This window comes from Lissotriton vulgaris, chromosome 4_1 (genome assembly GCF_964263255.1).
Source record: "Lissotriton vulgaris chromosome 4_1, aLisVul1.2, whole genome shotgun sequence".
NCBI classification, from domain to species: Eukaryota; Metazoa; Chordata; class Amphibia; order Caudata; family Salamandridae; genus Lissotriton; species Lissotriton vulgaris.
In genome coordinates this window covers 1202797359-1202813497 of record NC_141691.1, presented here as the reverse complement: position 1 = coordinate 1202813497, position 16139 = coordinate 1202797359, and the positions used below count along the sequence as shown (strand labels likewise).

At 42.9% G+C, this 16139-nt stretch overlaps 1 protein-coding gene across 1 annotated transcript in view; it reads left to right on the top strand.

The window, feature by feature from the left end:
* The window catches only part of LOC147723041 (molybdenum cofactor sulfurase-like), a 1924377-nt gene that overhangs the window by 1823368 nt on the left and 84870 nt on the right, over window positions 1–16139 (top strand). Inside the window, exon 13 of the mRNA XM_086965414.1 lies at window positions 753–891. Coding sequence (XP_086821540.1) covers window positions 753–891 — 139 coding nt within the window. The remainder of the gene's footprint in view (window positions 1–752; window positions 892–16139) is intronic.

The window sequence follows — 16139 nt, the reverse complement described above, 5'->3', positions numbered from 1 at the left end:
TGCGTGCATTTCTTGCTGTGGATTCACAGACCTAAGGTGTACTGTGTATGTAGTTTATAGGCTGCCCAATTGCAGTCAAATCTTTTTGTTGAAGGGCCTCTGATGAGACAAGCCCAGTCTATAAGTGAAGGCGAACTAAACATTTGTTGGTAGACCTTATGGGACAGAACACACTGTTAAATAATGGTGCATTAAAAATTGAATAGCTGGGTACCTCATATTGCTGGGTACCTCATATAGCTGGGTATCTCATATAGCTGGGTATCTTAATTTGGTAGTTTTAATGTCACATTCTGTTTTTTGTAATGGTTCAGTGAACGATTTCACTATAGTGTAAATGCACTTGAGTTATTACAACAAAACTGTTACTATTCATTTTCCATTACCCTCTTAGTAAAAAAGTTCCGTATTCTTTTATTTTTCAGGGCAAAGGTTGGGGAGTGTAGTTACTGAGGGTTATGAGCTGGTGAGGAGAGTTTAACAATCCAGCATCCGTCTCTTTACTTTAGAAGGTGTTTGAAGCATAGTCGGCATTCAGTAGTAAATTAGTAAAAATACTACTGTTACTACTACTAATAAAGATGTTTTTTAATATGATGCTTCAGTCCACAGCTCTGCCGATCCTCCCTTCTGTAAGCAACATACGTTACTACTTATTTACCCAATATAACGAAACGCGAGTGTAGCATGTCCTTTTACATAACTAATATCCCTAATTCTTTTTCACTCCCATTCATGGATGGTCCGGGCAGGAATAGAGCGGCACTCGAAGAGCGATTTCCGCTGGAAGACTTGATACCACGTTTCCGGGCAAACCTGGTGGTAGACGGCAGCAGAGCGTTTGAAGAAGAGGAGTGGTCGACGGTTTCAGTCGGCGCCCTGCATTTCCAGGTATGGGCTAGCAGCTTAAAGCGACAACACAATTTGAAACGGTTATAAGAATGTGGAGACACAAACATTGTTCTATCATTTTCAAACAATGTGAATGTTATATTAGAAAGGAAACCGGACTTCTTCAAAGACATATCGCTCTATAATATTTTTCGAAGCTTTTGTCAAACCGATTTCCCCTTCCTTGTCACAGTTGCTATGCGGGGACCAAGGTGGCAACCGCTAGACATCCACATTTCTAAATCTATCTTTTCATCGGTATGCATTTCCTACGCCTGCGAGAGGATATTATGCCCGAGCATACCAGAGATAGGAAGTGAGACACCCCGATTGGCTGGGTAGGGATGAGGACCAGAGAAGAGAAAGGCGAACTATATAAATGCAGATTGCTGGTAACTGATGAAAGCATTACCCCTCCATTACCTTCACCTACCATTCTTTTCTTAACTGGTGAAATATCAGATATGGCTTCATCTTCAGCCCTCTAATGATAGCAAAAGCATACCATTTTCCAGCTACATGCTACACCTCTGTTTTGAAGGAAAGTAACTGTTAGAATAAAAATGTTTTCGCTGTGTTGATTATGCATTGTTCTATGCGCTGCACCATTTTATGTTTGCCCACCATTTTGAACCATGATCGAAACTGATCTTTCCCTTCCTGAAAAAGCAGCTTTTGGTAAGTCTTGTTTCTCCAAGGTTAGGCCCTGCTTTTTCTCTAATACACTGTTCTTATTAGCGCATACCTTTTCCACTAGATAGAGGCCTTCTCTCACTAGTCCAATGGTTGGCACGGACGGAGCGACCTTGAGTAGCAGATAATGTGTGCCCAGCCTCATGATCGAAACTTATCCAACTGTACTTCTTTGTGTAGCTGCATCTGGCTGGAAAATTCCATTGTTGGCGTGCCTTCATTAGTTCTGCTTCATACATAATGTATCACCATGTTTGTAGATATCAGTCCCTCTGCAGCAATCCTAAGAGACTGGGCAGACTGGGCTTCGCTCGAGTGTATCTGAATAAATATATTGGTTTGTATGCTCTCCTGTCTGACCGAATTTTCATTTGTATGGAAGGCTGAGAGGTGGCCATGAGTGACCCGGGTGACCCTTATCGGGTCACTTCCTTCAGTAACTCAGCGTGAAACTTCAAGGTACTCCTTTACCCATTGTCAACATGTCCTGAAACCCCTAAAGATTAAGGCAGCTGCCCTTCCTTTTATCATTTTTCCAATGTACATAGGTTTTTGTGGACTCAGCAGAAGTAAGAGGTAGAAGTTCCATCATTCAATCTAAGGGCAATTATGTATAAATATCCACTTGGCAGGTCACCACAAGCGGGTTCAGAATGTTTATTCCAATACATGTTATTCTTCTCCTCTCCATGCCTAAAAGTAAGGCCTTCTTACTGTCCAGGTAACAAATGTTATATTTTCCTTGTAGGAAAGTAGGATCTGCTTCTTATGGTTACTCCTACTTTTTGTTGAATGTAAAGCTGTTTTTGATTAGTCTGACTGGCATCCTGCTTATCAGGACCCCAGTCTATCTGCTTTCTTCCTAAATTGCTATGATATGTACTTAGGTACACTCCAGGTTTGATAATGGGGTAGACAATCAAACTGTAGCCCTACTTCCGTAAACACACCATCCACTTTACTGACCAAAACAGGAGTAAATGACCACAATGTCAATTTCTTTACCCTAGGTGTGTGTGTTCACACTATTGCTTAGGCCAGGGTGTCTCAGTAACTCAACATGAACCTAGTAAAATCACAGGCCAACACTTACTAGAACAAATATACTAGAAACAATGTGCTGGCTGTTTGGATGCTTTAACGGGTTGTGCGTGTGGTGTTCGTTGGTAGCACTAAACACAGTAATGCAGGCAACTTGTTAGGATTTACAGCGCCACTGTCTTCAGAATATCAGGAGTGGTGTATACCCACATGAGATAACAGCTTTTTCGGGACTGGGTTCTGTGACTAAAGAGCCACAGAGAGGTGGAAATGGTATTTTTAATTATTTTAAATATTGTAAACTCTTGTGGTGCCGCTTCCTTCATATTAGGGGGCCGGGTCAGTCATTAGTGTATAATCAAGTAAGTACTATCTTTATGACGATAGCCCATTAGTATGCAAACTGGTCACTCCATAGACTTTCGTTCGTTTAACCCAATACAGGTGGCTCCTACCATGACGAGTCACTGTGAGACACATGATCACGGGACACAGTGTTAATTTGATGGTTGCCGGTACATAATGGCTGGGCATCCATAAGGTAAACAAAGAGCATTTACTCTAACTTATGCGTGTATTTTGGAACCTCCTAGCTGCACTCTCTTGCCACAGAGGTGCAGCATGAACAGTACAATCACTTCTATGCTCTGGTTTTTATTTACACAGGTCTTTTGTTCAAGCAAATCTTGATGTGAAGTTCGAGAGTAGTGAACCCCTTTTGCGCCCTGATGAAGTTGCTGAATTTATAGCAACGAAACATGTTGGCTTGATAAAGAAGAGGATATGGTATTAATGAAACCATTTTTAATGGAAGGTCTTGCAGTATCAGAATAAAGGAATAAGACGGGCAGCAAGACTTCTCCAGATTTTACTTACCTGTTTGTTTTGATTGTCTTGGGGTCTTAGTATGTATATATGGTGTCACAGTATTGCCTGAATCCACTCACTGTGTACTGTGTGTGTTTTTTCCTTGGCACTATTCTCACTATTCTCACTGTGTGTACTAGTAGATTTGTGTGCACGTTTCTTACTTCACATAGAGAGAGTAACCGATGATGAGAAGTGGGTAGACCGGATATTGCTAAACCGGCAACCCACCTCGGGTGTTACGACCGTGAGGCACTGTCTCTACTCTCCACATTTTTTTCTAGTATATTTGTTCTAGTAAGTGTTGGCCTGTGATTTTCCTTGGTTCATGTTGAGTTACCGAGACACCCTGGCCTAAGGAATAGTGTGAACACACACACCTAGGGTATAGAAATTGACATTGTGGTCATTTACCCCTGTTTTGGTCAGTAAAGTGGATGGTGTGTTTACTGAGGTAGGGCTACAGTTTGATTGTCTGTGATTGAGTGGGGGGCAGCCTTACCTCTCCTCCCCCTACACCCCTTGAGATTAGTTGATAATGGGGTACCCTTGTCAGTGCCTAGTATATGGTACCCATGTACCCAGGGCATGGGTACCCAGAGGCCTCCTGTGGGCTGAAACGTGAATTATTCCACCCATGAGAGGCCATGCAAAACACGAACTACAGGCCTTGCATTGTAGCCTGTGTAGGTTGGTGCATGCACCACTTACTTAAGATATGGGTTTACTATGTCTAAGGGTCACTGCACTTGAAACCTTTAAGTCACCCCTCTAGCAGGCCTTTACAATCCTGAGGGCAGGGTGCTGGGTCTAAGTGAGAGGGTGCCACTGCATGAGCAGAACACCCCTGCAGCCTACAGAGTACATTCTCCCGGGTTGTCAGTGAGGCAGCCATTTACGACCTATAGATGGACATTATGCAACTGCCAGGGTGAATAGCTGTTGCAAAGACAGGAGTGGCAACAAGAGGAAATTGCCTCTGATCCAAACAGTAAAAGACTCCAGCTGAAAGTTCAAGTCTTGATGATGCCTAGATGGAAAAACCAATTATAGTGAGTTGAGTTGCAAAGGATAATGATAGCACAAGTTCATCAGTGAGTGGAGACGATTTAGCAGTAGTCACCAGTGAAGATGCAAGAGTCGAGATGCCAAAGGCAGCAAAGACAACCTGCAAAATGTTAATGTTAATGTTGATTGCATTTGTTGAGCGCAACTGTTACCCGATGGTGTCACAGCGCTTTGTGAAGAACCACTGGGGGATTAAGCATTTGGGGTATAGGGGAACCTGATTTGTGAAAAGCCAAGTTTTTAATGCTTTCCTGAAGGCTATTAGAATGGTCATGCACCTCAGATTTATTTGGAGGGTATTCTAAGCCTTAGATAAAACTGGCAATAAAACATCTGCCACCCCAGTGGGCTTTTTTCCCCAAGGGCATTAGCACCATTTCAGCATCTGATAACCGAAGTGCTCTTTTTGGTGAGTACCAACGAAAATGTTGTTATTAAATCTAGCCCTGTTCCCCGAAGAGCTTAACAGACCAAACATAGAGCCTTGGTGCACTTCCTGAACGGCAGCCACTGAAGTTTTTTTATCATGGCTGCGACCGATACATATTTTGGAGTGCCCGTAAGGAGTCTGGCTGCTGCCTTCTGCAGAATTTGTTGTTTATTCATAGATCCTTCATGTAACTTGAGGTAAAGACTGTTACAATAGTCCAGTTAGGGCATTATTAACGCAGTGACCACCATTTGTTGTGTGTTTTTAGGTAGTAGTGGCATTATTTTTTTACATGATCTGAGGATGTACGAGGTTGGTGCCATGGTGTTCACCTGGTCCTTGAAACTGAGTGTTTCATCGATCCAAACACCCAAGTTCTTCACCTTCCAAGTCAGTGAAGGCAGTGGTCCTAAGGAGTTGGGCCAACAGTCCAGGGTCCAGAAGATAGGATTGTTGCCGAAAAGCACAACCTCCATTTTGCTGGAGTTTAGTTTTAAACAATTCTGTGCCATCTAAGCTCCCACTGCATTCAAGCAGTCCTGCTGTGTGGATGTGGTGCCCTGTAACTGCTCTGGTCAAATTGCCACCATGATGTGGGTGTCATCCGTGTAGGATGTCAAACTAAAGCTAAAGGATTCAATAAGGGGGGCCAGAGAGGACACATAAATGTTCAAAAGCATCAGACTTAATGAAGATCCCTGTGGAACTTTGCGTTGGTTCCCCTCTGTTGTGATACCCGGGAAACTGGGGAGCGGTAATCAGAGAAAACTTGATACCGGCTAGCGGCTATTGGTAGATTGTCTTACCCGCCCTCCCGTCCTCACCTGTTCGGCGTTTTCATTGCCTCTGCACAGAGTGGAGCGGAGAAACTTTTCTGAGTGGCGGCAGCAGTCTTTACCCCCTGATTCCCGGCATTGTTCTGCAATCGTCTGTCAAGTGCTGCCAATTGCCGGAGGGACGCCACGCTTTGTTTCTGAGGTTAGTGCTGGGCAAAACGCTGTGAAAACCCTGTGTAAGCGTGAATCAAGGCCCGCCCGCCAGTGGTGTGTTCCGTTCTGCTCGCCCCCTGGCCTCTTTCGGGATGGCTGCACACCTGATTGCTAGGCGTTCAGTTCAGCCCACAGCTTGGCTTGGGGAGTTGGAGCTTGGAGTACGGAGAAAGTGGAGAGGGGAGAAAGACGTGCAGTGAGTACAGGGGAATATTTACCTGCTTCTCTGCTTGTACGGACTTGGATGTAAGGCAACCAGAAAAGAGGAGAAAAAGAATAGTATATGCCGGAGGTCCGCCAGAGGCTTCTTGTAGTGGAGAAAGGAAGAAAATAAAAAGGAAAAGGGAAAAATAAAAATACTTTCTTTTGAATTTCAGAATTGGGGGAAAACATTTTTTGGGAACCATTTTTCTCTCTCTTTCATTTGCGGCATATACATATTCGGCTTGAGAGGGGCTTGAGAGGGGGCCTGCCGGACCTGTGCCCTAGTGATAAAATGGCTCCAAAGGGTAGGGGGGCTAAAGTAAAGGCTGCTGCAGTGGCTGCAGCTGCTGCCACGAGTGGCACTCCAACTGCAACTTTGATTCCTGTTGGGGTGGTAGCTAATGATTCGAACACTAATCCATCATGCACTTCTGAGGTTTGTGGTAATAACGCACAAACCAATAATGGAACTGCAAAAGAGCGCACTTTGCTTGATCTGTTTAAGAAAAAGAATGCCACTGCCACGATTACTGCCAAGAACACTATTCAGACCACTTCTATACCTATAAATCAAGGCATTGGTAATTCATCAGCTCTCGGAGCAAGACCCAAGCAGCGTGTACTGCAAAGTTCACTACCGGTCCCCGCAACACCGCCAGTATTTGAAGCTTTTGGAAACACCATTGAGTTGGACATGGATGACGAGTTGGCTGAGCTGTGCCAGGCTGTAGGAGATGTTAGAGTTTCACCGAAGGCTCTTATCGACTCTAACCAATCCACTAAGGATGTTGCCCCCTCCTTGGCCACTGTGATTCCCGAGACTTCTGGTTCCTCTGTTCGTGCTAAACATCCCAACAATAGTCTGGATAAGAATAAGGAGACAGTTACAGTGCTGGTAACAGCAAATGATGGAAAATCTGTAGGCTCTGGGGGCCAATTTTACTCCATGTCAGATGTTTCTATCGTGTCAGAGGGGGAGAATGATAACGAGAACGATAAGCTGTCTTTCTCTGGTGATTGGACGGATGATGGCAACCTTTCCCCTGAAGACGATATTCTAAGTCCAGACTCTGTGGCAATTGGTGCAAATGTCGAGACTCTAGGCACAGTGCGTAAGGTACCTGAAGCTCAGAACTCTTTCTCTAGACCGAGTATGGGATGGGCTGTCTGGGTTGCAAGATAATCAAGATAATCAAGTATAGCCATTTGATAATATCGAACTAGAAACTGAAATTACATTGAAATCTATCTACAATCTACAATCATCTATATACAAAATCATCATGGTTCATAGAGAGGAAACCAAAGCGGAGGGTCTTCGGACCCAGGGCCCAGTACGTAAAATGCAGAATGCTGTACGTCGAATAGCCAAGTCATGTACAGAAGCTACCACTAGAGTTCAGGAAGCAGAAGATCGGATTTCTACTGTCGAGGGTGAACTGTCCACTCAAAAATCCTCAATCAATATACTGCAAAAAAACGGACAGGACATCGACTGGAAGTTAACTGACTTGGAAAACTGTGCGCGACAAAATAATCTGTGTATTCTTGACATACCAGAGGATTCTGAGGGAAAGGATGCTCGACGGTTTGTTGTTGAGCTATTTACAACAGCTTTCCCAGACCTTCAGGACTGGGATTGGGAGAAGGAGATTATAAGGGCCCATCGATTCCCATTCACGCAGAGGCTAGACGTGGGAGGAGATTCTGGGAAACCAAGAGCAATCCTTATCTGTCTTCATAATTTTTTGCTTCGGGAAATCTTGTATGACCAAGCTAGGCCTACACGTCCCAGGAAGGGCATTGGGTGTGAATTTTTTGTCCGCCCGGACTTCTGTCAGGTGACTGTTCAGCAATGTTGGCGGCTTAGGCAGTTAATTGCGCCTATGCAAGCTAAAGGGGGGCAGGTGTTTCTATTAAATCCTGCAAAATTGAAGATTGTGTATAAAGGGAAAACAATATTTTTTGTCTCTGAAATTAAAGCACAGGAATTCTTAGATGCAATGTAATATATTCTATATATGATATTTATGTATAGCTAGAGGTAATTGGTATTACTGCATTGTTGAAGGATTCTTTCTTTTTCCTTTTTTTCTTTTTTTCTCGCATCCTATTTTGGCTATCACTTCTGTGCTTACTAGTGGTAGCAAACTCCAGCACTTGAAGAACTGATCTATAGAGATAAGTATATGGCTATTGTTATGTATAGAGTGGATGATTGGTTAATGATATTGATCATGGCCATAGGATTAAAGGGTTAGGTTGGCACAGGTAGGGACACTCGTTTCACGACCACTCACCATCACCGAGGACTTACTCCTTACGCCTCTGGTGGGTGGGTTTACTGAGGGTGGGCGGGTAGGGGATAGAGGGTGGAGGGTGTTAAGGGGTTTGGTGCAGGGGGCAAGGAAAAACAGTAAAAGAATGGTCCATGTCAACAAAGACTTAAAAATTGTTGTGTTTTATGTGCATTTTTTTTTGCTGCTTTTGTTTTTCTAGTGTATATTTTTTGTTCCCTATTTTGTGCTGAATTCTTAATAAGACGGGAAAATGGGTAAGATTACAATCTGTTCATGGAACGTGTGTGGGCTTAATGATAAAAAAAAGGGGATATTAGCTCAAATGGTGAAATCTATGAGAATGGATGTATTATGTATCCAAGAACTCATTTGCCCTGGAAGAATAGAGGATGGCTTAAGGATCTGGGTCTGGAAGTTGTGGGATGCTCTCTTCAGGGTTCCACGATAAGAGGGGTGGCTATTTTGAAACGGTTTGGGCTGGGACAGATTAGAAGAATTAAAGAGGATCCTTGGGGTCGATAGGTAATTGTTGAACTTAAACTTGGTGCTACAATGTTGACCATATGCTCGGTGTACGGGTCTAATGTTGATGATTCCTCCGTTTTAAATCACCTAAGTATCGAGTTAGCCCTTTGGCCCCCTCTGTTAGTTTTGTGTGGAGATTTTAATTTGCATCTGAATGGCACATTCGACATATCTAGTAGTAGTCCTTATGTAGGTAGGAAGAAGAGTGTGTTTAAAGCAGTTAAAGGCATTACTCAGGAATTCGGATTAGGACATCTCATATCTGGGGGTGCATGTGGAATTACTTTTTTTTCAGCCCCACATCAGAAGCATTTTAGGCTCGATTATTTTTTTGTCTCAGCAGGGCTTATCAATACTTCAGCAAAATTAGGGTATGATATTCTCCCTAAAGTGATATCAGATCACAACCCCATTCTCCTTATTATAGATATATCTTTTTTACCAGTCTTTAAGCCATGGTCCTTTGAGTGAAAACTCTTATTTGACTCCCTTTATATCGATCATATGAATAAATGGATTTCAGAGTTTTTTGCGAATAATAGAGGGTCAGCCCCCATTGGGATTGTATGGGACGCGTTCAAGTCTGGGGTTTGTGGCGAAACCTTAAGTTATTCACTGAATAAACAGAAGGAAATTAGGAAGACGGAAGAAGCAGAGATGAGTCAACTTAGAGATCTTGAGATAAATTTAATGCAGGCATGTAGTAGGGGTATGGATATTGAGAATATCTCAAGAAATTTACTGGTTCAGAAGGCCAGGATTCACCAGGTTTTTGACACAAAACTCACTCAGCAATTAGCTGTTTACAGCTCAGAAGTCTATGAAGTAGGGACAGAAAGCAGTTTCTGCTAATATAGATAAAATAATGGATGACTCAGGGAAATTGTATGATTACACTGCAGAAATATTGGGGGTGTTTCGTGATTTTTATGGTAAACTTTATACGGATGAAGTTGCTGGGGATAGCGAAGGAAAGGTAACCAAATTTATTGATCCTGTTCTTAACACTATCTTATCATTGGATGAGGCTGAACAACTGGAGTTACCTATCACTTGGGAGGAAATAGAGCTATCCCTTCTGTCGTTAGCTTCAGGCAAAGCTGTAGGACCCGATGCTATCCCCTTAGAATTCTTTAGGGTGTTCCGCTCTGCCTTAATTTATTTAGTTTATTTGCATCAGCTCAACAGGGGATAACCCCCCCTTCTTGGCAAGACTCTACAATTATAGTTTTTTTGAAAAAAGACAAACCACCCTTATCCCCTTCCTCTTTTCATCCTATCTCATTGATTAATGCAGATAGTAAAGTTTACTCTAAGATCATGGCTTCGCGACTGTCTAGCATTTTTACCCCATTAGTATCTAAGTACCAGCATACCTTTATTCCTGTACGGGACACGGCCGACCATATTCGTCGCCTCATTACGTAACTGGACTGGGCCCAGGCAACCAGATCAAACATCGGCTTAACCCTGTTGGATGCGGAAAAAGCATTCGACAGGGTGGCTTGGGCCTACTTATGGGATATTTAGGGATTCGGTGCGGGTTTTTTAACCGCACTAGGGACTTTGTATGCTGCCCCTAAAGCTTGCATTTGTATAAATTCTCAAGTATTGTCTGTTTTTCCAATTACCCGGGGTACCCGACAAGGGTGCCCGTGTTCCCCTTTACTTTGTGAGCTTTATATCGATCCCTTAGTTAATCGTCTTAATGTGGAGGAAAAAGTAAAGCCGATTTGTTTAGCCAATGTTAATTATCGTGTGTTAGCCTATGCTGACGATATTGTCATCGTTCCAACTGATGTTGAGACAGTGGTACCAGCTATTAACGATCTAGCCTTACAATTCGGATACTTTTCAGGGTACAAACTTAACCTGTACAAAACTCAGATCCTATACACTGGGGATAATCCCCCGGCTAATGTTTCTTTGGCCTCTGAAGTTATGTATTTGGGAATAAAGATATTACACTCGATTTCTAATGTCCCTGAACGAAATTTTAACCCAATTCTGGCTAAAATTAGTTCTCAACTAGAACGTTCAGACCATTTTCATTTATCATTGCACGGAAGAGTTAATGTTTTGAAAATGCTAATTTTACCCAAAGTATTATACATGTTTCGTACCATACCCCTAGAATTTCCCCCTAGCTGCTTTAAGAATTTAGAAAGGGCAGTGTCTAGATTCTTGTGGGGGTATAAACAACAGAGAAAAGCTTTCAAAAAGATAATTCTTAGTGAGGAGTTTGGTGGGTGGAATGTCCCGTACTTTTTCTTCTATTAACACCTTGAATGCTAAGGCAATTCATCCTTGGTGCTGACCTTCTTTGAATCCCGTTGTTCATGACGAGCTCAGCTCGTCATGAGCACACGAGCAGTGTACTGCATGACGAGCTGAGCTCGTCATGAGCATGGAAGGGGTTATATAGCGGCGACCCTACAGGTTATTAGCCCATTGATAATCGGGGATAAAGCTAGAATCCCTTTGTGTAATACTCCGTCATTTTACGAATTGCTCTTAGGGTGTGGGAATGAAAGGCTGCTTTCTTAAGGTGATTGAGCCAAGTTACCATAAAAAAACAAGATTTAAGACGGTGAAAGCAGCATTTGGTGTCTGGCAAAATGTTCGGCGACATGTGGGGTTAACAAAATTGAATGTGTTTACATCTTTTGCAGCACCTGGTTTATTACCCTCTTCCATTTTTTGTGATTTAGTGGCTGTCAGATGGTGGTCGAAGGGAATTCGTTATTTAGGGGACCTGTTTCTCGATGGTCAGTTGGCCTCTTTTCATGAGTTACAGACTAAATTTTCCCTAACCAAAAATTATTTTTTTAAGTTCCTTCAGATCCATAATTTTTTACAAAGTCCATGACATTCAGCAGATATTAAAATGAATAAAATTCCTCTTCTTGATCATCTGGAGGAAAAACCTCTATTGGAACATTGTATTTATGCTTGATGCGGGAGTTCCCCGACGATCTAGAAAATTGCCAACTCAAATGGATAAGAAAGCTGGGAATATCAGAAATTGATATATGCAAGTCAGTTATGCTGGCCAGTCAATGTCTTATAACTGGGATGATGAAATCGCAACATTTTATGAGCACACATGATCTTTATTATACCCCTAGTAAAGTTGCCAACTGGAGCTCGACAACTGGGATTAACTGTAATCGCTGTGGTTTTTATGCAGCGGACGCAATACATATGTTTTTCCAATGTCCTAAGCTTATGGAATTCTTCCAACAAATTGAACTTTTTTTGGCTGTTATTTTAAAGAGTAATAATAATTTAACCGCAGAAATGGTACTAACTTGTTTAAGTTCTGACACCCCAATATCAGAACCTATAACCTGCTTTCTTTTCATTTGTATGGCGGTAATTCAAGCTTGTATTACTAGAGACTGGATAAATCCTGATCCCCCGTCTTTCTTTAATTGTCGGGAAAGATTACTATCAATGTACAATTAGAATCAGCTATTTATAAAACGAAAGGTCTGAAAAAAAGGGACATGGGAGCCAAAATTTGGGCTCCAATTACCGATTGGATTTAGATAAATGTTTTTTTTCTCTTTTCTCAGGACCTATATATTGTTTTTATGTGTTGTACCTTATTTAGAGAATGTATGAATTTGAGTATGTAACTTATTTATTTTTTGGAATTTGACTGTTCTATATTTTTTCTTTGCATAAAACAATAAAAGTTAAAAAAAAGAGGGCTGAAGCTGTTCAGTTCAATATTATCTTTTAATTCTCTCTTTTTTACCAGGTGGTTAAGTTGAGTAATTTTCTAGTTGAGGAATCCGAGAAGGTTAGGAAAATGGCATTAACCTTATCAAAAAATAATTTGCTATTTTGTTACATAGCTCTTGACTAGCTGCGATAGATGGGGAGCTAGGATGGACGTTAACTGTTTTGAACAGCTCTTTGGCTGAGTTTTTGGCACAATGTTTTTTTTGATGGAGTACTTTTGTTTGGTACTCTGTAGCAGCAGTTTGTATTGAGCAAGGCTCAATTTGTATTCCTTTTTATCCTCATCCTTGTATTCCTTCTTCCAGCTTCTTTCCAGGTGCTTGAAGACTAGTTTTTGCTCCATAAGCTCCTGTGAGTACCACGGTGAGGAAGGTGGTTGCCTGTGGAGGCCAAAGCATTGTGTGGGAGCTAGCTTTTTCCCTGCCTCTTCTAACCACTTGTGGATTGTATGACTGAAGTTGATCCACAAACCTATCAAAATGGGTTCAGGTAACAGTGACAGTGAGTCACCAGTTGCTAAAAGACCAGCAAAAATGAGTTCGAAACAAAAAGTATGGTAGACCTGAATGGGCATATTTTGCATCTGTGACTTATGAAGAAGAAGAGTAAGATACAGAGATCGGCAGTTCATTAAACTGTGCCAATTCATTTTTGAAAATGAACTATAAGAATAAGAGCCACTTTGAAAAAAAAGACTGACAGTGTTGAAATTAATTTGCCTTTTGTAAAATGAATAAAAGAATTTGAAAACATGAAATGTATGAACTGAACAAAAACAACTAATAAAATAATAGAGCTTTGAAGTCTAAAAAAAAAATGAAACCTTTAAGTCACCCCTCTAGCTGGCCCTTACAATCCTGAGGGCAGGATGCTGGGTGTAAGTGAGAGGGTGCCACTGCATGAGCAAAACACCCCTGCAGCCTACAGAGTCCATTCTCCCGGGTTGTCAATGAGGCAGCCATTTAGGACATTTAGTTGGGCATTATGAAACCGCTTAAAGACCAACTCTAAAACGGCTGAAACTAACCCTATTGTGTTTGGTGTCAAACATGTTGGAATCATACCCCAACACCGGTAACCGGTGTGGGAATGATGATTCTACCCCTCAGAAGCAAGCTTCATTGGTCCCCTAGTGTTCCTGTACCGGCTTTCTAGTCCTGGGCAGCACAAAATGGTTGCTGCCGACAAGTGATACATTTATGCCCTCCTGCTGCAGAGCCAAGCTTGAGCAGAGGAAGGCAGAACAATAGGCATCCTGTCACAGGGATTTGTGACCCCCTCCTAGACAGGATTTAGTGTATTAGGGCTTGTTGGGTGTACTTGCCAGCATCCGAAAGTCTGTGTGATGGGTACATTTGGTTTCCCTGTGCATAGTCCAGTTCAAACGAGTCCTAGGAACTGTTGGCGCCTGCTCGGGCATGAAACTGGACAAATGACATGGGGTAATCTTCCCCACTGTCCAGTACCCTCCCCTGAGAGGGTCCCCTGATCTATCCAACCCTCTCCCGTGGGTGCAAAATGGCTTACCTGGCTGTTGAACCTTAAATTCAATGTGGACAAGATTCTTAACCAGAAACCACTGAACTTCGACCATCTGACACTCTGGACTTCGCTGGACTTTTTTTGGGCCCGACTTCATCTCTGTCTCAGTCTGAAGCATTGTCTGTCCCCATGCACCATATAGGATCTGTGCAGGAACCATGGAGCATTAATGGCAACCAAAGATATCTCCCTTGGAGTGAAGAAGTCCCTCCTGTGCATCCGCAGGCACCGCAACACTGCTGACCTTGAGCTTCTACGATCTCTGAAGGCTTCAGCAACACAGTAGGTGGGTTTCTACATCCCTCTAGGTACGAGCTGCCTTCTGACCAAGTTTGAGGTCAGAATGTCTTGTGGGGTCTGCAATACCTGAACCCCTGTGCACCAAATACATTTGCAAGTGCATATGCTTGTTGGTGTTTCCTGAACAAGTGCATTGGGCTCCTAGTAGCCCAATCCTCTAGCACCATTTCTTACCAAGAACTCTAGCCTCCTTGCACAAGTGCTCCATGGGCTACTGTTTAGTGAAATTATTTGAGGTCTCCTCGTGACTCATGTGCTTTCGGCATGTGGGTCTACTTGAGGGTCAACTTTGCTTTTTGTGGGCTCCTCTGGGTGCTCCAGGCCTGCCCTGACTCCCCTTGTTGTTGTGAGTCTCCTAGACCTTGCTGGTCCAGACTGTATCCAACCTTGACCTTCTGCGTGAGTTGCCCTTGTCAAGGCTTGTTTGTGCTATCGCCGGACACCAACCCCTCAGCACTCTACATCCTTTGTGGGACTGTTCATAAGAAATACATAAATCAGGACTTTCCCTATGAAACTATGCTTGAAGAAAAATGCTTTTTTTTCAGTAGATTTACTGCAATGGTTGGGCAGCCACCTCGGCCTCTTGAACCCAACACAAATACCCTTCATCAAGGATGGCTGTACACAGGTATTTATGGATAAAGGCCAGCTGAAGGCATCATTTGAGTCTTTAACAACAGAGGACATGGAGACCCAAAGGCCTTAAAGTTAGGCATCCTCCCTCAAACCTCAGATCGAAGATGCAACCAAGGACTTTGAGAAGCGGCAACGTGAAAGACTTAGTGGTGGTCATGAAAACATGGTCTTCTGACCTGAAATACAAATCCAAGAACTTGCCTCCAACCTCAAGGGATAGGTCCAGATCATTTTTGAAGGAGGCTTGATATGCCTGTAGCATGCTTTGATAGACATATTTTTGCCTGTTGGTTGTAAAATGCAAGACTTACTTCTATAAGGGTGACCTGCAGACACGTCTGAAATTATGATGGGGTGGGGACTGATACATTTCTCTCTCTCTCTCTCTCTGGCTCGTAGGCCAGGTAACCCCTGTCTACTGAGCAACATTGGACGGTATCCTTCCTACATATTGACATTCTTCTCTGCCACTCTTTCAAATACTTGATATGACCCTGTGTTATTCCATGCTCTCCCCTCACTCCTTGTGACCTCACATGAACACCTGTGATGTGTGGCCGATTGATCCCAAGATAACTACCACCCTGCTCGGGTACAGAGGGCCAACTTTCCTTCTTTTTCCCACTTGGTACCATCTTGTAGCTTTCTTTCAGTTTTATTCCCAGATCCCACCCGCAAGTTGCTGACACTGGTTCCAAGAATGGTTTCCTCGTCTCCCATTAGGTACCCCATACCTTTCTGACCGCCTCCCAATACCAGCAGCTGTACCAATTAACCATTCATCTGCATGGGCCTACTCCCACTTCCACTTCAACACGGGTTGATTGTTTACACACTACCCCATTTTCCCTTGACATCCAAATCCCTACGAACTGATAAACGTAGGGGCCAACAGCCCAT